This window comes from Seriola aureovittata, chromosome 17, assembly GCF_021018895.1.
Source record: "Seriola aureovittata isolate HTS-2021-v1 ecotype China chromosome 17, ASM2101889v1, whole genome shotgun sequence".
Classification (NCBI taxonomy): domain Eukaryota; kingdom Metazoa; phylum Chordata; class Actinopteri; order Carangiformes; family Carangidae; genus Seriola; species Seriola aureovittata.
In genome coordinates, this window is record NC_079380.1 from 12,818,912 (window position 1) to 12,840,096 (window position 21,185).

At 38.2% G+C, this 21,185-nt stretch overlaps 3 protein-coding genes across 6 annotated transcripts in view; all 3 read left to right on the forward strand.

Moving 5' to 3' along the window:
- Positions 1 to 162: 162 nt before the first annotated feature.
- LOC130184612 (B-cell receptor CD22-like) lies at positions 163 to 4,540 on the forward strand. The gene is made up of 9 exons (XM_056400587.1): positions 163 to 630; positions 716 to 1,060; positions 1,153 to 1,410; positions 2,003 to 2,251; positions 2,753 to 2,858; positions 3,289 to 3,352; positions 3,718 to 3,843; positions 3,933 to 3,979; positions 4,076 to 4,540. Exons 1-9 carry the CDS (start codon positions 576 to 578, stop codon positions 4,113 to 4,115), a joined length of 1,290 nt encoding a protein of 429 aa, XP_056256562.1. The 5' UTR covers positions 163 to 575; the 3' UTR covers positions 4,116 to 4,540.
- Positions 4,541 to 4,986: 446 nt separating this feature from the next.
- LOC130185382 (B-cell receptor CD22-like) lies at positions 4,987 to 10,713 on the forward strand. 2 transcript variants are annotated; one of them, XM_056401848.1, is made up of 9 exons: positions 4,987 to 5,337; positions 5,427 to 5,774; positions 5,875 to 6,132; positions 6,372 to 6,647; positions 7,962 to 8,064; positions 8,148 to 8,202; positions 9,038 to 9,165; positions 9,244 to 9,303; positions 9,382 to 10,713. In XM_056401848.1, exons 1-9 carry the CDS (start codon positions 5,283 to 5,285, stop codon positions 9,392 to 9,394), a joined length of 1,296 nt encoding a protein of 431 aa, XP_056257823.1. In that variant the 5' UTR covers positions 4,987 to 5,282; the 3' UTR covers positions 9,395 to 10,713. The 2 variants fall into 2 exon arrangements, with proteins under 2 accessions (XP_056257823.1, XP_056257824.1); XM_056401849.1 differs by lacking the exons at positions 5,427 to 5,774; positions 5,875 to 6,132.
- Positions 10,714 to 12,621: 1,908 nt separating this feature from the next.
- rnf213a (ring finger protein 213a) overlaps positions 12,622 to 21,185 on the forward strand; it is a 30,534-nt gene continuing 21,970 nt past the window's right edge. For 2 of the 3 annotated variants that reach the window (XM_056400820.1, XM_056400822.1), the window contains exons 1-17: positions 12,622 to 12,744; positions 14,207 to 14,325; positions 15,032 to 15,171; positions 15,305 to 16,012; positions 16,146 to 16,342; positions 16,460 to 16,627; positions 16,779 to 16,984; positions 17,105 to 17,406; positions 17,507 to 17,766; positions 17,925 to 18,143; positions 18,257 to 18,449; positions 18,543 to 18,598; positions 18,858 to 19,032; positions 19,130 to 19,276; positions 19,393 to 19,491; positions 19,585 to 19,707; positions 20,872 to 21,055. In XM_056400820.1, coding sequence (XP_056256795.1) covers positions 14,226 to 14,325; positions 15,032 to 15,171; positions 15,305 to 16,012; positions 16,146 to 16,342; positions 16,460 to 16,627; positions 16,779 to 16,984; positions 17,105 to 17,406; positions 17,507 to 17,766; positions 17,925 to 18,143; positions 18,257 to 18,449; positions 18,543 to 18,598; positions 18,858 to 19,032; positions 19,130 to 19,276; positions 19,393 to 19,491; positions 19,585 to 19,707; positions 20,872 to 21,055 — 3,277 coding nt within the window. In that variant the 5' untranslated portion in view covers positions 12,622 to 12,744; positions 14,207 to 14,225. Of the gene's footprint in view, positions 12,745 to 13,936; positions 14,014 to 14,206; positions 14,326 to 15,031; positions 15,172 to 15,304; positions 16,013 to 16,145; positions 16,343 to 16,459; positions 16,628 to 16,778; positions 16,985 to 17,104; positions 17,407 to 17,506; positions 17,767 to 17,924; positions 18,144 to 18,256; positions 18,450 to 18,542; positions 18,599 to 18,857; positions 19,033 to 19,129; positions 19,277 to 19,392; positions 19,492 to 19,584; positions 19,708 to 20,871; positions 21,056 to 21,185 lie in introns of those variants that run through there. The other variant, XM_056400821.1, reaches the window with a different exon arrangement.

Genomic DNA, 21,185 nt, shown 5'->3' on the forward strand with positions numbered 1-21,185 from the left:
GAACCTGTTCGAAAGTAAGTTCTTTCTTTTGTCAACAAACACTGACATAGCTCCCACCTCCCCTACTCTGTGTTTCATCATCACCTATCAACAGTGAAAATGCAAATTAAATAAACATAGACATACAAACTTCAAAAGTGGTAACACTTGGTCAGTAGCTACATCATCTCATCGTGTTACACAAAAACCATAAAATTTCACAGTGCAAACTGAAATGAAAATGCTTTGACCACAACAAAGCATCATCATCCTGGCAGGCATATGTGCACAGGATAAGGGTTTTCTATACAGAGGGGCTGGTTTCATATTCTGCACATTCAAATAGAAAGAATTGAAGCGGCATGCTGAGCCTGCGGTTTAGGTGACCTGATTTCACGGCCTGAGAACTTGAGTGTTAAGGCAACCCAAGGCCTTATTGTATCATTTAAGGAAACTGAGTTGACAGTATGTAAAAAGCAGATGAACAAGAAGAGAGGACACATTCCCCAAGTATTTTTTAGTTGAAAACATTCACTGTGGCCTGCAGATCTTACAGGCATTTGAAAAGTGAGTAGAATTTCTGGAAAAGTTTCAGCATGCACCTTGAATGCAGAAACCTAAGCTGGACAGTGATGCTGCTATCTCTAGCTGGTAAGTACAACACTCGCATCTCATTCAATTTTTTATTAAAAATGATAAAAATCTTGCAGGATATGAATTAATCCATCTCTTTCAGGTCTTTTCTGCAATAGCTGGAAAGTGGAGTATCAACAGCAATGTATTTGTGCAGTGAAAGGCTCTTCTGTTGTCATCCCCTGTTCATTTTACCATCCTGCCAACCTGAGAGTGAAGAGAGTCACGTGGGGTCACGTCAAGTCTCGTCATCTCAAGGGTCGTATTGTTTTTTCTAGTAATTTCAAAAAAGTCACCACAAGATTTCAGTATATTGGTGACAACCATCACGATTGTTCTTTGAAAATACACCAAGTCAAGCATAATGATGCAGGAAAATACAGCATCAGATTTAATAGCAGAATAAGCAGATGGCCTGGTAATGTTGGCCCATCATTAAAGGTGGTTGGTAAGTTGTTTTTAATCCTTTTTGAATAAATAAATCAACTATAAATTGCAACCTTCAAAGTTTCAGACTTCAGCTGCTCTTCACTCCTCTAGATCTGAAGGCTGTGGTGACGAAAACAAATGGAAACAGAACAATGAAAGAAGGCGACTCTGTGAATCTGACCTGCATAAACAGCTGTGATGGTGGTGACCTCTCATCTGCTATCACCTGGTTTAAGAATGGAAAACTCCTAAATCAACAATCTGTACTTTTTTTAAATAAAATTTCCTCCACAAACTCTGGGAACTACACTTGTTCCCTAAGAACACATGAAGGAGCGACTTCAGGAGTCATAAGTCTTGATGTTGAATGTGAGTATTGGACACTGGATCAATACTTTAAAACGAGATCAGAGCCTAAAACTTGTGACTCACTGAGGTGTTGAGTCACTACATGATGTGAGGGACTGTAGGTTGGGAGGGAGTGCCAGAAAAGAAGCGGGGGGCTTTATTCTAAATGTGTTATAGTTACTTTACTAATATGATCAGTTCTTCACATGTTTGTGTTTGTGATTTACAGTAGTTATTCTGGCTTCAAAGATAGAGAATGGCTGAAATGTTAAAATGGACACACTGTTGCTAGCTTTCCCTTTTAATCCTTTTAATGTTTACATTGGTGAAGCACACTTTTATAATTTATGTTTTAAGATACTAAATTTTATTCCCTTATGTGGTTAAAGGAGCTGTTAGTTAAATGCTGAAATATTATTGTTATTCTAAATATTGAGAGGCCCTTTTTTTTCTTTTTTCTTTCTTTGTTAAATGAAACATAAGCCACCCTCCTAACATCCAGTAATTTTTGTACAATCCCTTACATCATTCTAAATTTTCACATTGCATTAGCAAAACCTAAATGCTAAAATGAACTGATGACTTGAAGTAATGAGTCTGTTTTTTCTTTCAGATGGCCCTAAGAACACATCAGTGTCTGTAAGACCATCCACAGAGAAAGACACTGGCAGCAACATCACCCTGATCTGCAGTAGCCATGCAAACCCCCCAGTGGAGAATTATACCTGGTTTAAAATATGTGGTGGTGATATTGTGGATGTTGGACACCAGCCTGTGTTTTTTCCTGGTGAAAGCGGCCAGTATTTATGCAGCGTCTCAAACAAACATGGAAGTCAAAACTCCTCTGCGGTGCAGATTCCATGTAAGTAGGTTAATATGGATGATTGATCCAGTTGTTTGGTGACCTTTGTGAGGGATTAAATCATGACGAACTGCTTGGAAAAATTGATATGATGTTTTGGATTTAACAAGGACCATTCACCCTTTGGTTTTGTTGTCACTTGCTTTGCTTTGTGGAGTCCCACAAGGTCCACTTCAGTATGCATGCAAACAGTGATAACTGCAAAAGCAACCATTTACCCCTGCAGATATATTTGTATTTCTTCATTTCTTCTGACTTTATTAAAACCCAATATGTAGAATCGTATTGAAGTGTTAACTCCTCCCTTTGTCACAAACTGACTTTTGATGAAGGGAACAAAATGAAATTAACATAAAGCTCTTATGAGTTTAAATTACAATCACATATCAAAAACATTAAAACTAAGATTTTAAGGGTTGACAATAACTTTTGAAGGTGTACACTACGGTCAAAAGACAGTTGTTCCGAACAAAGCTGTAACACACTGCCTTTGTTTTGCAGCACATTGGGCAACATTTACCAGAGATGTACTTGTCATTGCTACTGTTGCTACTGTTGCTATGGTTGCTATGCTTCTGACTGTGACCACTGTTATTGTCGTCAAAAGGTAAGCTGCGTTTATGCCATCTGCTGCTGTCAGGGAAACGTAAGTAAGGAATACAGGCAGGTCCAATGGGCTTGAGTGGGAGCTTCCTGATTGGCAAAGCACAGACATGTTCTGTATCAGACAAATATGCGAGGATGAATTGGTCAGCCTTTAGATAGCTCTGAGAGGGTGATGCCTGTGTGAATCAATATATTGATTTCTTCCTTTGTCACTTAACACAAACATGCATACATGCACACACAGTGAAGCAGGTAATAATTACCACCAATTATCCTCAGAGGAACTCAGTAGCTCAGTCCTGATGTCATAGAAGTCCTGCTATCAAAAGACACTTTGAAACTGAACTGTTATTGGTTGCTTATCACATATCACAATTACCTCACCAGTCAAACAGCAATGATTATGCGATAAATCTGTCTCTCCGTTGCAGACTCAACAATAAGACGACTTGGTTTCCAAAGACAGACTGTGAGGAGAACACACAGGTGGCACAGGTATTGTTGAGAATTTAACGCTTACTCTTTCAGGTTTTACTGTAGTCTTATTTGATCATAGCATACATTGCTGGTAAGTATAGTCTACGTGAAAAATCGAGCTGACAGTTGCACAGAGGTTGTTTGCAGCTGAGTTAAGCAGGTTGAAGGCAAGTGAAACCCACATCCTAATTCTCTGATGTATGACAGACGCTATGATGGACGTTAGATAAGAGAAGAGAGAGGTTGTTTTTGTTGTGTGGGTGTGGATCAAAGGATCGTGCAGAGGCTCATTATGAAATTTAAAAAAAATAGACTTAACTGTAAGTGGAGGACTTTTTTGTTCATCGGTTAATCGTGTGTTATTTCTTCATGGATATATTCAGTATACAGACTATGTCAACTGGTTTATCTGTGACCACAACCAAGCACAAGTGGAAAGTCAGTGTGAGGGAGGAACAACAGAACTCGTCTACGCATCTGTTCACTTCCACAATAAAAGAAAGTCAAACGTGAGATGTCTTGACTATTGTTATTGATTTTTGAATATAATTTCTGCTGCACTGGAGGCACATGTACTGACTGACTATATCAAATGCAGATGGACTCCCATAATGATGAAGATGTGATTTACAGCACAGTGTGCAGGTAAAGTTGAACAAGCTCTTCCAGATTTCATCAGAAATTGATATTTGATATTTGTAAAGACATCTTCACTACAAAAATTTTCCTTTTCTTTTTCAGGACCCAACTGTTGAAGACTTCACATATTGAACCTCTGTAATTTCCCAAAAAACAATCAGTTTTGTGCAGTAATACATTTTTTCAGGTTATTTGCTTTATAATCTTTTGTTTTATTTTCTTACAAATCATTACAGTAAAGATAGTAATCCAGACAATAGGAAAAACATGAAAAATATCAAAAACAGACATCTTCAACTTAACACTAATACTTGAAATGAAATGGTATGAAACTGACCATTGAAACATGCAAAATAAAGTATTCCAGCAACTTCCTACCACGATATGAATCTGTAAAAGTGATACACGTCTTTGATATGCTTTATTTTCCCACTGTTGCAATGGTTTTTCCAGCTGTGTGTTTATGAGATTTCATAAATCTTCCTCAGTCTAGTGTGTGCCATTTAATTGTTCAAGTCGTGCCAAAACAATGGAGAGTCTGACACCCTACTGACACATTTTCACATGATGCCCTTTCTTGCCTCTGCTTCCCCTCAGTGTTACAGCAGGGTTGCCTGCAACAAAGATTAATGTCAATTGATGGAACCTATCTCAGGGTTTCATCAAAGAAGCAAAAAAAAGAGTTTGTTTCCCCAACACTGACTCACAAGTGTCATCATATGAGTCAGTTTATCATATGTTGTGCAGCTCCTTCTGAAACCACAAAAGGCTTTTAACAACTGTTTTCAGATATGCAATACAACTCCCTCAGTCCTGTAAACAACCAGTGGGGTTCCCCTTTAATAGCTGATTTTTTGTTACAGGTATAAAATATATAGTTTTCCATTTAAGCTCCAAGCTACCAAAAGTAAATGTGGAACTTGAATAAAACAATCGGTCAGTATCATCTAATTGTGTTTTTAAAACAACAAAAAAACAACAAAAAAAAAAACAAAGTGGCAGTGGCTCTGGCAGTTGTTTCACCACAAGAAAGCAACATCACTGGAAGAAAGCAACATCACTGGTGCGTGATATATTTCCTCTAAGCAGGGCCTGGTTTCATGTATATACCTCACATGTTCAAATTTAAGCAGTGCACCGAGTCTGCGGTGTGTGTGTATGACCTGGTTTGAGGGTGATCCAAATCTTTACAAAAAGCTGCACTTAGTAAAGGAAGAAGAGGAAGGACAAAGTAACACTATTTTCTGAGTAGAAACAAATGTATCTTGATTAGCAGCTTTATGATTACTTGACTGGGAAGAGTTTCAGCATGTGCTCTGAACGCAGAAACTTGACCTGGACACCGATGCTTCTGATTCTGTCTGGTAAGTACGGCACTTATATTTCATTTAAGGTAATATTATGATGATTAAATGATATGATTTAACAAAGAATGAATGAACATTTATTTCAGGTGTTCTCTGCAAAGAGTGGAAAGTGGACTATCAACTGCCAAATATCTGTGCAGTGAAAGGCTCGTCTGTTGTCATTCCATGTTCATTTGACTATCCTGACAACAAAGTGAAAAGTGTCATGTGGGGTCATGAAAGGAATAATTTTTATGATGGTCCCTTCATATTTAACAGCAAATCAGTAGATAACACCTCAAGGTTTCAGTATATTGGTGACAGACTTCACAATTGTTCATTTAGAATAGACCAAGTAGAGCATAATGATACAGGTAAATATGTATTCAGATTTGAGACTAACCTCCCAAGTGGCAAATGGACTGGTAAAGATGGCTCAAAATTAGATATTTTTGGTAAGTTTCTGTTCTTTTTCATAAACAAAATAGAGTTGTGCATCTTCTCTGCACTCGAATCTACAAAGTTTGAAACTCAAGCAGAACGTCACTCTTCTAGATCTGAAGACTTTGGTGACGAAAACGAATGGAAATGGAGCAATGAAAGAAGGCGACTCTGTGAATCTGACCTGCAAAGAGAGCTGTGATGGTGGTGACCTCTCATCTGCTTTCACCTGGTTTAAGGATGGAAAAGCCATAAGTGAAGGACGTGCACTTTATTTAAGCAACATTTCCTCCACAAACTCTGGAAACTACACTTGTTCCATAACAACACACAAAGGAACAAGTTCAGAAGTCATAAATATTAATGTTGAATGTGAGTACTGGATGCAGGATCAACACTTCAAGAAACAAAGAAATCTAAGACAGCGAAAATTAATTCTATAGTGCACATGATGTCCGAACGAACTAAACTCTTGTATCACTGAGGCATTAAGTGTCTTAATTTTATCTTGTTATTTTGGTTGCACAATACAGACACTCAAATGCCAAACAAATTCATTATTTGAGTTTGCAACATGAGTGTGACGGCTGGTGACTCTTATTGTCTTTCAGATGGCCCTAAAAACACATCAGGGTCTGCCAGACCATCGACGGAGGTAGAAGCCAGTAGCAACATAACTCTCACCTGCAGCAGCTATGCAAACCCACCAGTGGAGAATTATACTTGGTTTAAAATAGTTGATCGTGATACGGGCGTCGTTTCTGTTGGAAATAAGTTTGAACTGCACTTTAGGGTGGTTTCTCCTGCCGTTGATGGCCAGTACTTCTGCAGTGCCACCAACAAACATGGGAGTCAAAACTCTTCTATTGTGACTTTAAAGGTTAAAGGTAAGTTGGTTAACATTCTCATATTATCAGTCCTATAGTGTCGTTCTCAGATTAAATCATGAACAGTTGCATAGTAATTTGGTTTTGTAGTTTATGCTTTATAAGGTACACCTGTGCAATCTATTGTAATTCAATAAAATCAGCTTAGCCATAAAGCCCACATTTACAAAATGTACAGTTTTTGTTGACATTGTCGTATATGTTTTTACTGAAGTCATAATTAAGTATTGGAATACATTATACAGAGAAATGTTTGTAATTTCTGTGTCCTCACATGTGGGGGCAGAATAATCACCCCTGAATATAACAGTTAAGTCCAGTGGCAAATTAAAACTATATAGGCATCATAAAAGTAGACTTTATGGCAGAACAATCTTATTGGATTGCACACACTCCAAAAAGTGCTTAGTTGCTTCTGTAAACACATTGTTTGGTTGATTCTGCTGGGTCTGCATTCTGGGTCGTTTGGGATACTGTAAACACACTGTTGGGTTGCTCATGCTGGGTCGAGGGAGTTGTTAAGGGTGCAAGTTCACAGTTTGCAGTTCAACAGCGGTTGCTTAGTTCATTTTTCTGCTCAGCACCGTCCTTGCTTTCCTTTGGACAACACACAGAGGGCAGGATTTTATAGTGGGTTAATGTGAATACTTGACCTATATTTCATATTTATTTATCTCATTTGCAAAGGGCAGGGTGGGGTCTGGGTGGTGGCTGGTGAACTAACTTTAACAATCGCTTTAGTAAACAAAAAAAGTGAACATTATGATAATTCTAAAATCAAAGATAGTGTCAGTAACATAGCTGCTGTTTCTGCATCTGGCTATGTCTGGCCATTAAATGCTATATCTAGTTAACATAAATGCATTTACATAAAGACAAAATTTATTTTAGGCATTTCAAAATACAATACAATAAACAGACCCAGAACAAAAGTGTTTAAAAAATGAGTGGTACATTTGTATTCATGCATAATAACTAATTAAATGCACATTTACAGTGGCCTCTGTGTTTGTGTGATTGTGGGAAATTATTAAGTACACAATGACATTATTATTATTGTTGAACAACCCAGCATTCTGGGTTAAATCGTAAAACCTTGCTCTTGGGTCAAACCAACCCCAACATATGTTCTGCCCATAGTTAACCCAGCAGTGGGGTTAAGGTTGGGTTATTTTTTAACCTAGCAGTTTTGTGAGCCTAGGATTGTACAGGTGTACATGATAAAGAGGTTAACATTGTTTAGTTTATTTTAAATATCACTGTAGAACATTTTTATTATGTCCCAAATCTTATAAACTGCCTATTTCCTTTCAGCATTTTCTCCAAACAGCGTATTTACCAGAAATGTAGTCATCAATGCTACTGCTGCTACTGTTACTGCACTTCTGATTGTGACCATTATTATTGCTGTCAGGAAGTAAGCTTAATTTACATTATATCACTATTTGATCTCATATACAACGATCATGTGATGATGATACAAAGTCTATTTGTTTTCAGACTCAACAAAGGAAGGACAAGAGCGCCAGAGACTGATTGTGAGGAGGTCAATCAGGTGGCACTATCCTTATATTAACTATTTAAAGTTAATTATGACTCTATTATGTTCTGATTTTGTATGTGAATTAGAGATGTGTGGCATACACTCACCAAGCACTTTGGGAACACCATGCTAATACTGTGTAGGGCCTCCCTTTGCTCTCAAAACGCCCTCATTTCTTCCTTGCATTGATTCCACAACATGATGGAAACTTTTGAGATTCTGGTCCATGTTGACATGATTGCGTCACATAATTTCCGTAGATTCCTGCCAAAGTCCTGTCCACATCCCAAGGGTGTTGTACTGGGTTCAGATCTGGTCACTGGGAGGGTTTAGGTTAGTTCACTGAACTCATTGTCATGTTCACAAAACCAGTTTGAGACGACTTTTGTTTTTTTGATATGGTGCATTATCAAGCTGTAAGTAGACATTAGAAGATGGTGAATTGTGCCAATAAAGGGATGCACATGGTCAACAACAATAGTCAGATAGGAATTCAAACAATGAGAGATCTGTATCAAGGGGACCGTAGTCTGCCAAGAAAATATTCCCCACACCATTACGACACCATCACCATGTTCCTAATAAAGTGCTCGCTGAGTGTATGTACTCTATACGCTGTATATTAAAGGTTAACCTGTTAGGGACTTGCACTGAGATTGTCTGCTAACATGTTAAACAGGTTATCTCTGAACTCTTGATGGATATCAGATAACTGAGGTTGTTTTTGTTGTGTAGGTTAATGGGTCATGAGGTCACTCAGAACTTAAACAGAAAGTTAGAATTTAACATAAGAGAAGAACACTGTCCTGCATTAATCATGTCATGTCTTATATATGGTTGTATCTAGAATGTAATCTACCTCAACTGGCCCGTGTTTGAAAACAGCCAGTCACAAGAAGGAAATCAGTGTGAGGGAGTATCAACGGAACTCACCTACATAACTGTTGACTTCAACACCAAGAGAAAGTCAAACAGGTGAGATAATTTTACAACTGTTCAAATAATGTATGTTGCATTAGAGGCACGTGTACTCATCAACTGTATCACCTGCAGGCAGCAGCAGATGGACTCGCATAATGATGACGATGGTGTGGTTTACAGCTCAGTGTGCAGGTAAAGCTCAGCAAGCACTTCCACATTTCATAAATGATTGTCACGACTAAGTGCAAACATTTTCTTCTTCTTTTCAAGGACCACATCTTGAACCCGTCGTACACTGAACATCTCTGACAGGCACATGCTGTTTTGCAGTAACAGGAAGGAAAAAAAATGTGCTGAAATATCAAAACAAAAACAGGAACAATGCTAAATCTTGTTGCTCCTAAATGAAGAAAGGGCACTATTATAAAAGTCAAATGGAATTTAGTTGAATGCTGCAGTTTACTTAAGATACAGGAAGAGGAATGAAGAGGATATTTTCTACAGAATTAATACATTTACACCAGCTATTTCTTTAATAATGGCACATACTCATATGTTGTCAGTTTTACAGGAGGCTGGTGTGTATGGGCAACCAAAGTCAATCTCAAGATGATCAAAAAATATGTTAGAATATGTTTCTTTTAGTGCAGGTTATTTTATTCCTTTCATCATGCCTCTAGGTCAAATGTGCGTGGATGCACTCACTGGTTGTCAAGGTGCTTTCTGGTGCTTGGTGTTTTGCAAATTAGAGATGCTCTTGTTTTGTGTTTTTTTGGCACAGCAAAAGTTAATTTGCTTTCTGTAGTCTTACATCCCTGAGGTTCTCAGGAGGAGCTTACTAAATTATATCCCCTACTGAGGCTATAGACAATTGCTTCAGGTCCAATGGGCTGGAAAAGTTGAAAATATGTGAAAGAAATTAAATCATACATTTATGTGAAGCATAAACTATTATATTGGACAAATGAGAGCAAAACAAAAACTGTACAGTGAAACAGTAAGAGAAAGCACTTTTGCTCTTACTGGAGAGTTTTTCAGCGTAAAATTGCTCCTTGAGTGAACGTGAAACAGTTTTGATCATGACTCTCATTAAGGTTCAGTCTTTTGTTCATGTAACACTGTGTCATCGCCCTGAAAGTTTGAAGAATGTCCTCTCACAACATCTGCCTGGTCGTCCTCTGGGGTTTCATTGATGTATATGTGAAATAATACACCTGCACTTTTATTACGCAAACATTCATCATTAATAGCCATTAATAACCTTTTGGTAGATGCCCCTAAATGCAGGTCAATGGACAAAATGGCTCTGACATGCTTCTTGTATAACTGCATCTGACAATAAACAACTCGGAAAAGCTCTGTGGTTCTATGAGTCTCTGAACACCTTGCAAACAGCTGCTCGTATGGTTATTTCAATAGTATCCACTGATGTGTTTTTTTTCTTAACTTGACTCATGCATGCAGCAGCTTCAGTCGTGTTTGTAAAATTATTTTTTTTCTAAGATAACTTTTTTTTTTTTTTTTTCAAATAAGCACAGCATTCATATGTGAAATCCTTTGGTTCAGTTCTCTGGTTGTAGTAAAAATAAAAAAATAAAGAGTCCCTGCACTGCTGCTCATGTCAAATTGTTACCTGAACCTCTTCAAATTCCGGGTTATTCTGCCCTCCGCTGGCAGTTTCAAAGCATAGCACCCTCAGGCAAGTTAGTGTTGAGCCTCCATGACTCTAACACATGTAAAACACAGCTCTCCTTCATGGATGAGTGGGTTTCATATAAGAGCTGTAGAGAGGTGCAGCTCATAACAGAAGAGAAGGTCATCCCTGGTTGCTCAGTGTAACAATAAACAAATACATATTGAGCGTGTTACCCTTTTACTGAGAGTTTTACAGGAACAGGATTTTGTGGGTCTAATTTGAGTGACCAATACAGCAGCACACAGTGTAGATTTTTGCTGTACATACAGAGAACAATGCAAGAACTGCAATCATGGCTAAGGATCAGTTTACCTGAAGACAAGTACTCTGTGTCTTCATCCTTCACTCAACCCAAATTCATGTAGCTTTAAAATGCCAATGAAACAAACCTGACTTTTCCATGTTGGAGGGGACATTGAAAAGATGATTTCTCGTGACCGAAAGATGAAAAAGTGTACAAATCAGGCCAACAAGTCAACACTCCAGTTTGGCTGTTTTATTTGTGCACAAACGACAGATCTGGTGCTGGATACACCAAGTCTCTCACTGAATGACAGAACTTGAGCTGCTTATATCCTAAATTGATCTGGGTATTATTGCTTAAACCCTCCTGGAGGGGAGTGCATCACTAAATCTCTGCAGGGATGTAGATAAATTCCTAAACAACAATATAACCATAAAACCCAGATGTGTGATGGACTCCTTGGTATCCTGCTCCCCCAAAGGTCAGCAGCTTACCTAAGGTTCACATTCTTAACATCCTTAAACCAAAGTTGCCAACATGCAAAACAAATACAACTTTAAACATACACCATGCCTATTAAGTATATAAAATATCTGCCATTTTGCTGTAGTAAGAAAGCACACCACCCTCTATGTTTAAGTTTATCCAGTGATGTCTTGCTTCATAGTTATACACTTAAAGACATCATGGAGGAATGAGTAGCTCATAACCACAATACATCCATAAGCAAACACTTTTCTCTGTGAGCCTTTGCTAAATGCTTTAAGATCAAAGATCAATACTTTGAGATTACCTTTTACCTACTTGCCCCACACCCTCCTTAACTAACACAGAGATTTTAATTTCAGTTTCAGTCCTGCTACAGATGGTATGACCACCACAAGTCCCTGATGTCAACATCATGGAGTCAGTCTGGGATTACCATGAAAAACTGTGCCAGTGTACAGAGGAGAACAGGTGCTGTTATAAAGGCAAAGGGTTGTCACACCAGATATCGATTTGATTTACATTTTTTTCCATGTACTGCACTTTGTATGAAGTTAACTATTAAATACAAACAATTCCTGACATTGTTTTTGAAAGTAGCCCCACTTTAATTTAATGCCTGAAACCTTTGCACAGTTCTGTACATCTTAATGCTTTCTGAAAAGAGAAAATAAAGATATTTCATAATGAAAAAAAGCATTTAAACAAATTCATACAATCCAGGAACGAGTAACTAAAACACTCTTAAGGACCATAATTATGGTCCATTTCAAATGATAATTTATTATAAGAAAGCAAATATTCGCCCCTGGATTGTGCCATAACAGATAACTACTCTGTAGTTATTGTGTTATAAGAACTTGTACTTGACTATCAGGAATGAAATTGAGAAATCTGTATTTTAGAGCGTCATTTTAACAGGTTGATAGAACTACCTGGTTACAGTAAGTAGTCTCACTGAATTAATTTCCACGCTATGCATAGAATCCTGCTCTGTCAACCTCACCAGTTTGGAAAAATAATAATATGATTCATTTAGAAAGTACATTTTATTAGGCGACTCCCATTTCTGACAAAACGAAACTTTTAGAAGACATGCGGAAATGAAACGAAAGTATGTCGCAGATGTGACTACGCCAGTACAAAGCAGCTCGAGTAGACATGACTTGCGGACTTTTCCTTTTGCAGAACAGAAGAATCAGCTCAGGTAGGACTGCTGAAAACTCTATATTACTGTTTTGTAGGAAGCTGGAGGCGACAACATCAGAAGTTAATGTTATGACTAAGTAGGGATAAACTAATCCTATTAGCTGGAGCAGCTACCAGACCTGTCTGTCACAGGACACTTCTAAATAAGTCTGGCTCAAATGGAGTTTAAATGGGATGTGAATTAGCTGACGCCTGTCATAGCATCTGCACATTTTTTTATTCTCGCTGTCTGTTTATTGTGGAAAATGAATCAGGAGCGAACGGACCGTGCTAATGTTAGCTACGTAGCTCATTACACCGGCTGCTACAGAGCGACTTGGTTAGCTCGTTATACAATGTTGCAGAGATACTTCTTTAGTGTGACACAGGACTATTATTGCAGTTCATACATGTGTTACGATACTTTAATAATAATGATGGTTACTGCGTTTGTTTAGTTAGCATTTTAATGATAAGTTATAGACTGCAGTCACAACAGGAAATGACTTAAATCATGACTTGCGACGCAAATACGTGATTGGCTGCTGTGGAGCTAAAGATCTTTTAATTGAGAAGAGGATTCACTCGACACTTTCAGAGTTTGTTTGCAGTGTTCCTGCCTTTGTAATTAAGTAAACTGCCAAGCTTATCTCCTGCAAATTTCTTTGCATTTGTTCTTGCTTATCAATATTATGATTTTAGCGATGTGAAACATTTTTATAGATTGTCATTGGAAAAGTAATCACAACAACAATTGGTTGTCATCATAATACTTGTATTTGTGGGTTTAAACGTTAGAACTAGCTGTCCCATTAGTGTGTGGACAGAAGTCTTTTTAGACTAAGGATGATTTACATTATGTGTCTTTTTATAATGTTGTTGTACAAGTTACCGTGACTGCAGCTGAACTGGGAGTGTATAAAGGGAGTGTCAAGGAATGATAAAAACGCATGCGGTCTTATTTAATACACTGCCTAATCTATCTACAGCTCCTTGAGGAATGTCAAGGACAACATGTGTTAGATATTTTAAGTTTGAACAAGGCTTTCAACTTTTCGACACAGGAGTACCTGTTGTAAGTGTTATCTCTCTGAAACTCCAGGTTAGTGTAGTATCTTTTGAATAGGCTTTTATTCTATTGCGCAGTGAGACCTCCTGTTTTTTTCTGCTCTTTGGCTGAAATGAGTTTATTGTTGGATATTGGCGGACCTAAAAGTAGGCGTGCAGCGGCTCACTGGCGCTGTTGCCAAGTTATTTCCATTGCAATCAGTTGATGAAATGTTTATAGGTCAGTTTAGTTTGGTAAGACTGTACAAAGTCCAAATGAAAGAAACAACTGTGCTCCGGGCAGTTGTTTTGTTCTTCAGTAGAGATAAAAACAGTGCCATGAGACCTCAACTGGCAAAATTGAAAGTGAAAGGAATCCGGTACATGGTAGGACATTTACATAATTCTTAGTAAAACTGTTTCTTCCTTTGCAGAGAACGCTGAAGTGTGAAGATGAAGTGTTCAGGTTGTGGCCATAATGTTTTGGAGAAAACTGCCAAGTTTTGCAGTAACTGTGGCCAGAAGCTGTCTGTCCAACCTGCAGACACACAGGGTGAGTAGATTCATTGAGAAAATTGGTTTGATGATATAAATTATTTTGTAATGTTTGTTAGTACAGAATCGAGAAAACTATTTGGAGATCATATGAAGTTTATTGTACATTATTACTGACAGTGTGCCATAGAGGGCTGGGTGTATGTTTTTTGGGTGACATGATCACCTGCGACATGTTTTGGTTTAGACATAAACTTTCCAGACATAACTAAAGTGCACATTATCCCTAAATAAGAAACTGTACAAAATGTTTATTCTCTATATTTTCATGGCATGAGGCTTTACATTACTTATGTAGCTCTTATCAAAGCAAAATGGCATCTTTCTTACACTTAGTAAGATTACGTTTGAGATGATGGTCAATATTGTGACCTAGTTTTACTAAGTGTCCACAGAGAAAATGCAAAGTTGAGTCCATTTGTGTAGTTGTAACTGATTATTAAAACATAATGAAAAAATAAGTACTAAAAAGCATGAATGCAGAATGCCTCCACCTTCAAATCATTTAACCAGCTACCTGGCGTGATTTGGTTTTGGGTTTGGATAAAATGTATTATTCTACGGCCACATGCAGTAGTGATGATAACTGCTGTGGTGTGGTTATCCTTCATTTTAATAGTCGCAGTGGTTTTCCACACATCTTTTTCACAGAATGATATTTGATATGTGCTTATATTTCTTAAAAACATGTGTCTTTAATCCAGATGCAGATAGTCAGCCCAAATCCTTGGTGGCAGACTTGAAAGGTACAATGGACAAAAACATCCCACCCACGGACAGCACAGAACCTAACAAATCCCCCAAACGACCTAATGAAGAGACCATCACCAACCCAAAGAAGAGGGTGAGTGTAACTGACATTGTGTTGCCTTTCTTTGACAAGTGTTCCTATAATTGTGGTTTGAAGACAGTGACATAGTTTCACAATAGCAGTAAAGTGGATTTTAAAACTGATTCTCTACCTTTTGTCTTTGTAGAAAAAAAAGAAGAGGAAGAACAAAAAGAAGAAAGATGGCAACATGTTGTCAGACCAAGATCAAAGCCACTCCGACCTGTCACACGTCCCCCCGGCAGACAACCAGAAGAAGAGGACGCAGGACGGGAGAGACTCTTCTGACAGTGAAGGCTCAAACAATGCAATGGATGAAACACCAGACTCACTCCAAGATGAGTTCTCCTCAATGGAGAGCCAGCCTAGTTTCTCAGTAGCTGACAGTACTGCTGAACCTGATTCTGAAGGCACACAAGTCATTCAGAGTGAAAAGGCCGCTGCCGCAGAAGAGACAAATACAGCGAGGCAGGTGGAGGACGCACCAGGTAACTCTAATGAAGGAGAGAGCAATGCACAGAAATCAACTCAGGATCAGAAACCCACAACAGCACCAGCTGACACTCCGACTCAACATCCCACCTCAGAGGACAGCAAGAGTACGACTCCTCAGTCAGGTTCAGGTATAGGAACGACGGCCACTAACCCTAAAGATCAAAAGACGGACAGGAAAAAATCTAAGAAAGACACAGTCAGCACTAAACAACCTACACTGGACCAGAATGCCAACATGGAACCAAATGTGAAACAGACGGGACAAACTAAACAGAAAGGAAAGAGTCAGCAGGAGCAAAAACCGAAGCAGACTGTGGCATCTGAAGAAAAGATGGTTTTCGGTCCTCAAACATCATCAAAGGTAATGTTGACTAAAATGTATGAGTATGTATCATTACTGACAAACACAAACCTACATTTTATTATTTTATTGTCCACATTCTCATGTGTTGAAGGTGTATGTTTAGCATAAATATTTAATGCTCCTTATAAAGGCTGACACCAAAGGCTCCAGTGTGGACCCAGAGAAGCCAGTCGAGCACATGGAGGTTCAGCAGTCTGGAAGTGGGCAGGACTCAACTCCAGCAAAAACCTCAGGTGGTGACAAGGGAACTAAAGGCGGCAGTAAAGATAACACAACATCCAACACCCCAGCTACCCCAGCTGCCCCAGCTGCCCCACCACCCAAAAGGTAATGAAGTTTTCTCAGTTGGTCATACACATTTCCTTTGGATTACCTTTGCTAGTTTTATCTCTGTGTGTTTTATTTACTGCAGTGTTTTTATCTTTATTTATTTTTGCCTTTTAGGCCGAACAAGAACCAGACCATCACTGCACGTAACAGACTCACAATTTACTTCCATGCTATTCTCTCAAAGGACTTCAAATTTGATCCAAAAGAAGATCGTGTCTTCATCAGGGCTGGGTCTCACATTGGATCATGGGACGAAGATGCAACTGAGCTGTTTGTGACCGGGTACTTCTAAGATAAATAGTCATTGAAGTTCAGATTGTGGCCAACTGTTATGATCCAGCTAAGTTTTGTTTCAGCAGCCAACCTGTGTCCATACCCAGTGCTTCACCCACTCACCTTGTACACCTGTTAATTTCTATTCCTTCTCACACAGGGATCATGGAGACCATGGCTTTCTTATTGAGGGCAGTCTAATGACAATCAAAAATCAAGCTGTATCTGAGTCGATACCATACAAATATGTTGTCTATAACAGAAAAAAGGACAAATATGAGTATGAGTTCATATACAAACTGGATTCTGCGCACCAAACTACAAACAGATGTTTGTTTGTGAAGTCCCACCTCCTCAATGAAGACGGTAAATACAAACTTTACTGAGCCCGTTTTTAAGTACATGTACCTTCTTGCTGATAGAATTTGCATACAATGTTATTATTATTATGAAATTTCCATCATATATTTTTTTTTTTTGTAAAAGGGGATTGGCATCAATATGATGACATCATCTGTGCTGAGCCATCAAAGAACATGCTCAAACGCTTAAGAGACACCATTAAAGGAACCATCTGGCCTGAACAAAAGAAGAATCTGATTCAAGGCAGAGACATTGCAGGGAATATAATGCTGGAGACCATATTTGATCTTCTCAGGAGCTGGACTGATACCAATTTGAGAAGTTTTTTGATCCAACTGAATCAGTTCTTTCAGGTTTATGGAGAACCTTGTGTGTATGAAGATATGTATAAGAAATGGTCCGCCTTAGACTATGGAAAAGAAGATGTAAGTTCATAATCTAAATGTAGAGTAAAATTATACATTGTCTTAAAACACCATGTAAGGTAATCTCAAATTACCTCTGTTTGTCTAATTGATTTCTTAGGTGAGGAGGATGCTAAAGGAGTTCATGCTGAAAAATGTGATTCATTCGTCGCTGAAAGATGGAGATAGGAAGATGCGCTGCATTCAGGACCCCACGAGGGCAGCTGTGATCATGCTCCATGTATGTAAACAGCATAGTATCAGACTAAATGATACTGAGCTCCATCAACTCTGCACTGCACTATGCCTGCCCAAACTAGACAAAGATGGCTTTCTTCAGTACTGGACAGATTTTTTAAAGGATGTCGCTGTTCTCAAAAAGTAGGTACCTAATCTTTTCAATTAACCAGCAATTATCATTAAATGGAAATCACAAGTAATCATCTGCCGACTAAAGAAAGAATTACTTTATATTTGTTTATATTTGCTCTAATAATTAATTTTCTGGACGGATGCTTATACAATAATATTTGTTGTAGTCTGCCAGAAAAGCTGGTGTCTCTGATAAATGCGGTGAGAACAACAAGAATGCAGCAATGGATTCTGGTACTACCACTTCTCCACCTTCTCAAAGGCACAACAAAGCCCTTTGAAGTACCAGTTTCTGGAAACTTGAAAGATGGCTTATCCTGGGCAGGTTTGCAAGGCCTTGACTTGGGTACCTCAACAGCACCATACATCAACAGTCAAGATAGGAAGTAAGAGTCCTTCTGCTTTCACCAAAGTGTAGCTTACACAACAATCTTCCAGTGCATTTATTTGGAAATAGATGGGTGCTACTGTGCACTTTTTGATTGCTCTCTTGTTTCAGGGCACTGGTGAATTTGATGACCAGACACAGTCACTTGATGGAGGTGGATGCACTTTTAGTGCGATCCTGCTTACACCTGATGTCCATTGATGAACTGATGGAGTGCACCATCAACATTAAAGCTGAGCTTTTGGACATGCTTCATGTTTTCACTCAAAAAGCTCCTCAGGATATTACCTACAGTAACTTCGAGGTAAAGTGGAAACATTAATTGGAAATAATACATTTCAAGGGTTATAGTACATTTCAGTAAATGAATTAATGCTCTTGACTTTCTGTTTTACAGACAGTATCTGACATTCTGTCATATATCCAAGGGCATCTCATTGAAGAAAAATACAGGTGATTTCCTCTTAAATTGAGCTGATTTTTCTATTGAATTTTAAAGTCATGAAGTCACAGACACAGACAGAGCATTTCTGTTTATTGAAAAACTGTCATTGTCATTGACAGTTCACATTTTGCAACTTGTGTTTTGTTCTTTCACGTTCTTGTATGATTATTACCTGTGCAGGTTGGGAAAGGAAATTTCTCCTTGGAGGGTGACATGTTTGTCCAATTTGGTCCTTAAATCTTCCACTCTTCTTTTTGTTCATGATAGTCACTTCACCGAGGCTTACAGGAGAGAGTGTCTGGCAACAGCAGTAAAGCTGTTAGAGAAGATCTGCAAAGGAGTCAAACCAGCATCATATACTCAGAACTACCCTGATATTCCTGTAGCCTGCATGAATCTGGTTGCATCAGTGTCAGACTTTGTTCACGGTAAAAAGCAACAGGTATGTCAAGTGAGACATCTGAGTCTTGTGACCAAGCCATTTCAACCAGAATGAAGTCTTGCAGAACTTAAAGACTGTACTAATAATTCTCATTCAGGAGACTCATGAAGAGCAGCGACATGCAAAAGACTTGATCTCTCAGGCGATGAGAATCATGAGAGCCTGGATCAGTCAGTCCTTCAGACAGGGTTTGCTCGACAAGTCACTGACATCGCTGTTCCAAGTTTCCACAGTGGCGATTGAAGTGAGCTGTTTCTTAATATTTTGTAAATAAAACACAAAATATACAGACAGATGCTCACAAGCCTTCTTCAGCAGAGAATTCTGGTACATAGTTCCTTTGTTGGTTGTTTTTTACAGATATGGAACAACATTATGTCCATCCAATTCAAAGATGAAGATTGCACAAAAGAATGGAGACAGACATTCACAGTGGATTTTGAGGGCAAGTACAAACAGGTATGTGATGCATGTTTTGCAGAGTTAAGATGATTTCTTTTGTTTAAACTATAATTATTAATATTAATATACTTTATGTTTGTGTGGTTTTAGGAATCTGCTGTGGATCAAATAGAATTCTACTGCACAAAGATAGAGGAACTCAGTGGTTCCCATCCACATGTTGCGGCTAGTATTGAGAGGTGTGCTCTTGAGGCTGTTACATCTTTGTGCCAGGTATGAAGACATCTCATTCACTAGTGCAGTGGCCGTTCAAAACATGCTTGTTATCTCATTAATAGTTAAATTTTGTGTTCAGTCATCTAATCATCATCATTATCTAATTTCTATGTCATTTCTGTGTTTTAGTAATAATAATAATCATGATAATAATAATAATAATAATATTATTAATAATAAACCCTATTTGTCCGAAACATGACCAGGAAATACTGGACCCAAATTCAAAACAATTGTTGTGACAGATACACTCACAGTTTATTAGGTACACCTAGATAAAACTAACGCAAACTAAAAAAACAGCCCTTCAATAAATACTCCTTTCATGAGGATTATAATGTTTTTAAATTTAAAAGTAAAGTTTTTACTGAGTCTGTTTAGCATCCAGTTTCAGTAGATTAATTTAATCACTGATTGTCATAGCAACCTTTTCCCTGAACTGGAGAATCTGTGTTTTTACTGAAGATATGGGTATGATACGTATTTATTTCATCACTGGAGAAATATGCAGTTATGAAAACCCCTGGCAGGTGTATTTTTGCATCAGCAAGGAAACCATTAACAGACTGTAACAATAGTCTGTAACGTTAGAGCGATTTTTTTCACTCACACATGGCTGTTAAAGGAAACAGAAAATATACAATGGCCGAAAATGACGCATGGTGTAATGTTACGTTACTACAAGAGCAGTGGTGCATAAATTACTTGTTCTACCTTGATCTAAGAATCAATATGTCATACTTGCGTGGGGATGAAAAGAAAACAAAACGGTGATCTCTTGCTGTAGCTGTGTCTTTCACAAAGTGCTCCAAAATGCTTTTGTTTCAAGTGTTGCTGTGTTTCTTGAGAAAACACTTAACATTTGACTCTGCACTGCCTTGGTTACTCATCAATACACTCATGAAGACTATTGAAAGACAGACAGAGATTTCTCCATTTAATAGTAGGATTATTGGCATAGTGTATGACAGTCATGACCATATTAAATAGCAATACCAGCTCTTTTCTATAGCCATAAATGATAGAATTGCAAATGAAATTAAGTAAACGCACAAGAATTTTCTTAAATAGAAATAGAAGGAACTGCATGAGTCACAGGTTCACTACTTCTATCGGAAAATATGCAGAGTAATGCTGATTGCTGTTTTACTTCTTACGCAGACCAAGTCTGAGGGCAAACTGTTTGAAAGGATGAAAATAAACTGGAAGTTTGGAAAACTCATCTCAGCCATTATCCAGAAATCTTGGCCAAGAGACCATCAAGGAAACTATGCGAAAGATGAAGAAGTGGTCCTTCAGCACCTCCTCTCCTGGACTGCCGCCAAAGACATCTTCCAACTACATGGTATTACTCAAAACAGAATGATTCTGTAGGGTAGGGAGGTAGAAGGTCATAGTGAAAAAACAGTGACACCCTGCCATGATCTCAAACTTATAAGAGCAAACACCCTCTATCAGTAGGTAACCAGGCCTCA

Excerpts from the sequence above, each read along its gene's own strand:
- LOC130184612 (XM_056400587.1), top strand. The coding sequence starts at position 576 with ATGCACCTTGAATGCAGAAACCTAAGCTGGACAGTGATGCTGCTATCT. Across the intron at positions 1,061-1,152 it reads CCCATCATTAAAGGTGGTTG|ATCTGAAGGCTGTGGTGACG; the intron begins GTAAGTTGTTTT and ends TCACTCCTCTAG. Across the intron at positions 3,844-3,932 it reads ACAATAAAAGAAAGTCAAAC|ATGGACTCCCATAATGATGA; the intron begins GTGAGATGTCTT and ends TATCAAATGCAG.
- LOC130185382 (XM_056401848.1), top strand. The coding sequence starts at position 5,283 with ATGTGCTCTGAACGCAGAAACTTGACCTGGACACCGATGCTTCTGATT. Across the intron at positions 6,648-7,961 it reads TGTGACTTTAAAGGTTAAAG|CATTTTCTCCAAACAGCGTA; the intron begins GTAAGTTGGTTA and ends ATTTCCTTTCAG. Across the intron at positions 8,203-9,037 it reads ATTGTGAGGAGGTCAATCAG|AATGTAATCTACCTCAACTG; the intron begins GTGGCACTATCC and ends GGTTGTATCTAG.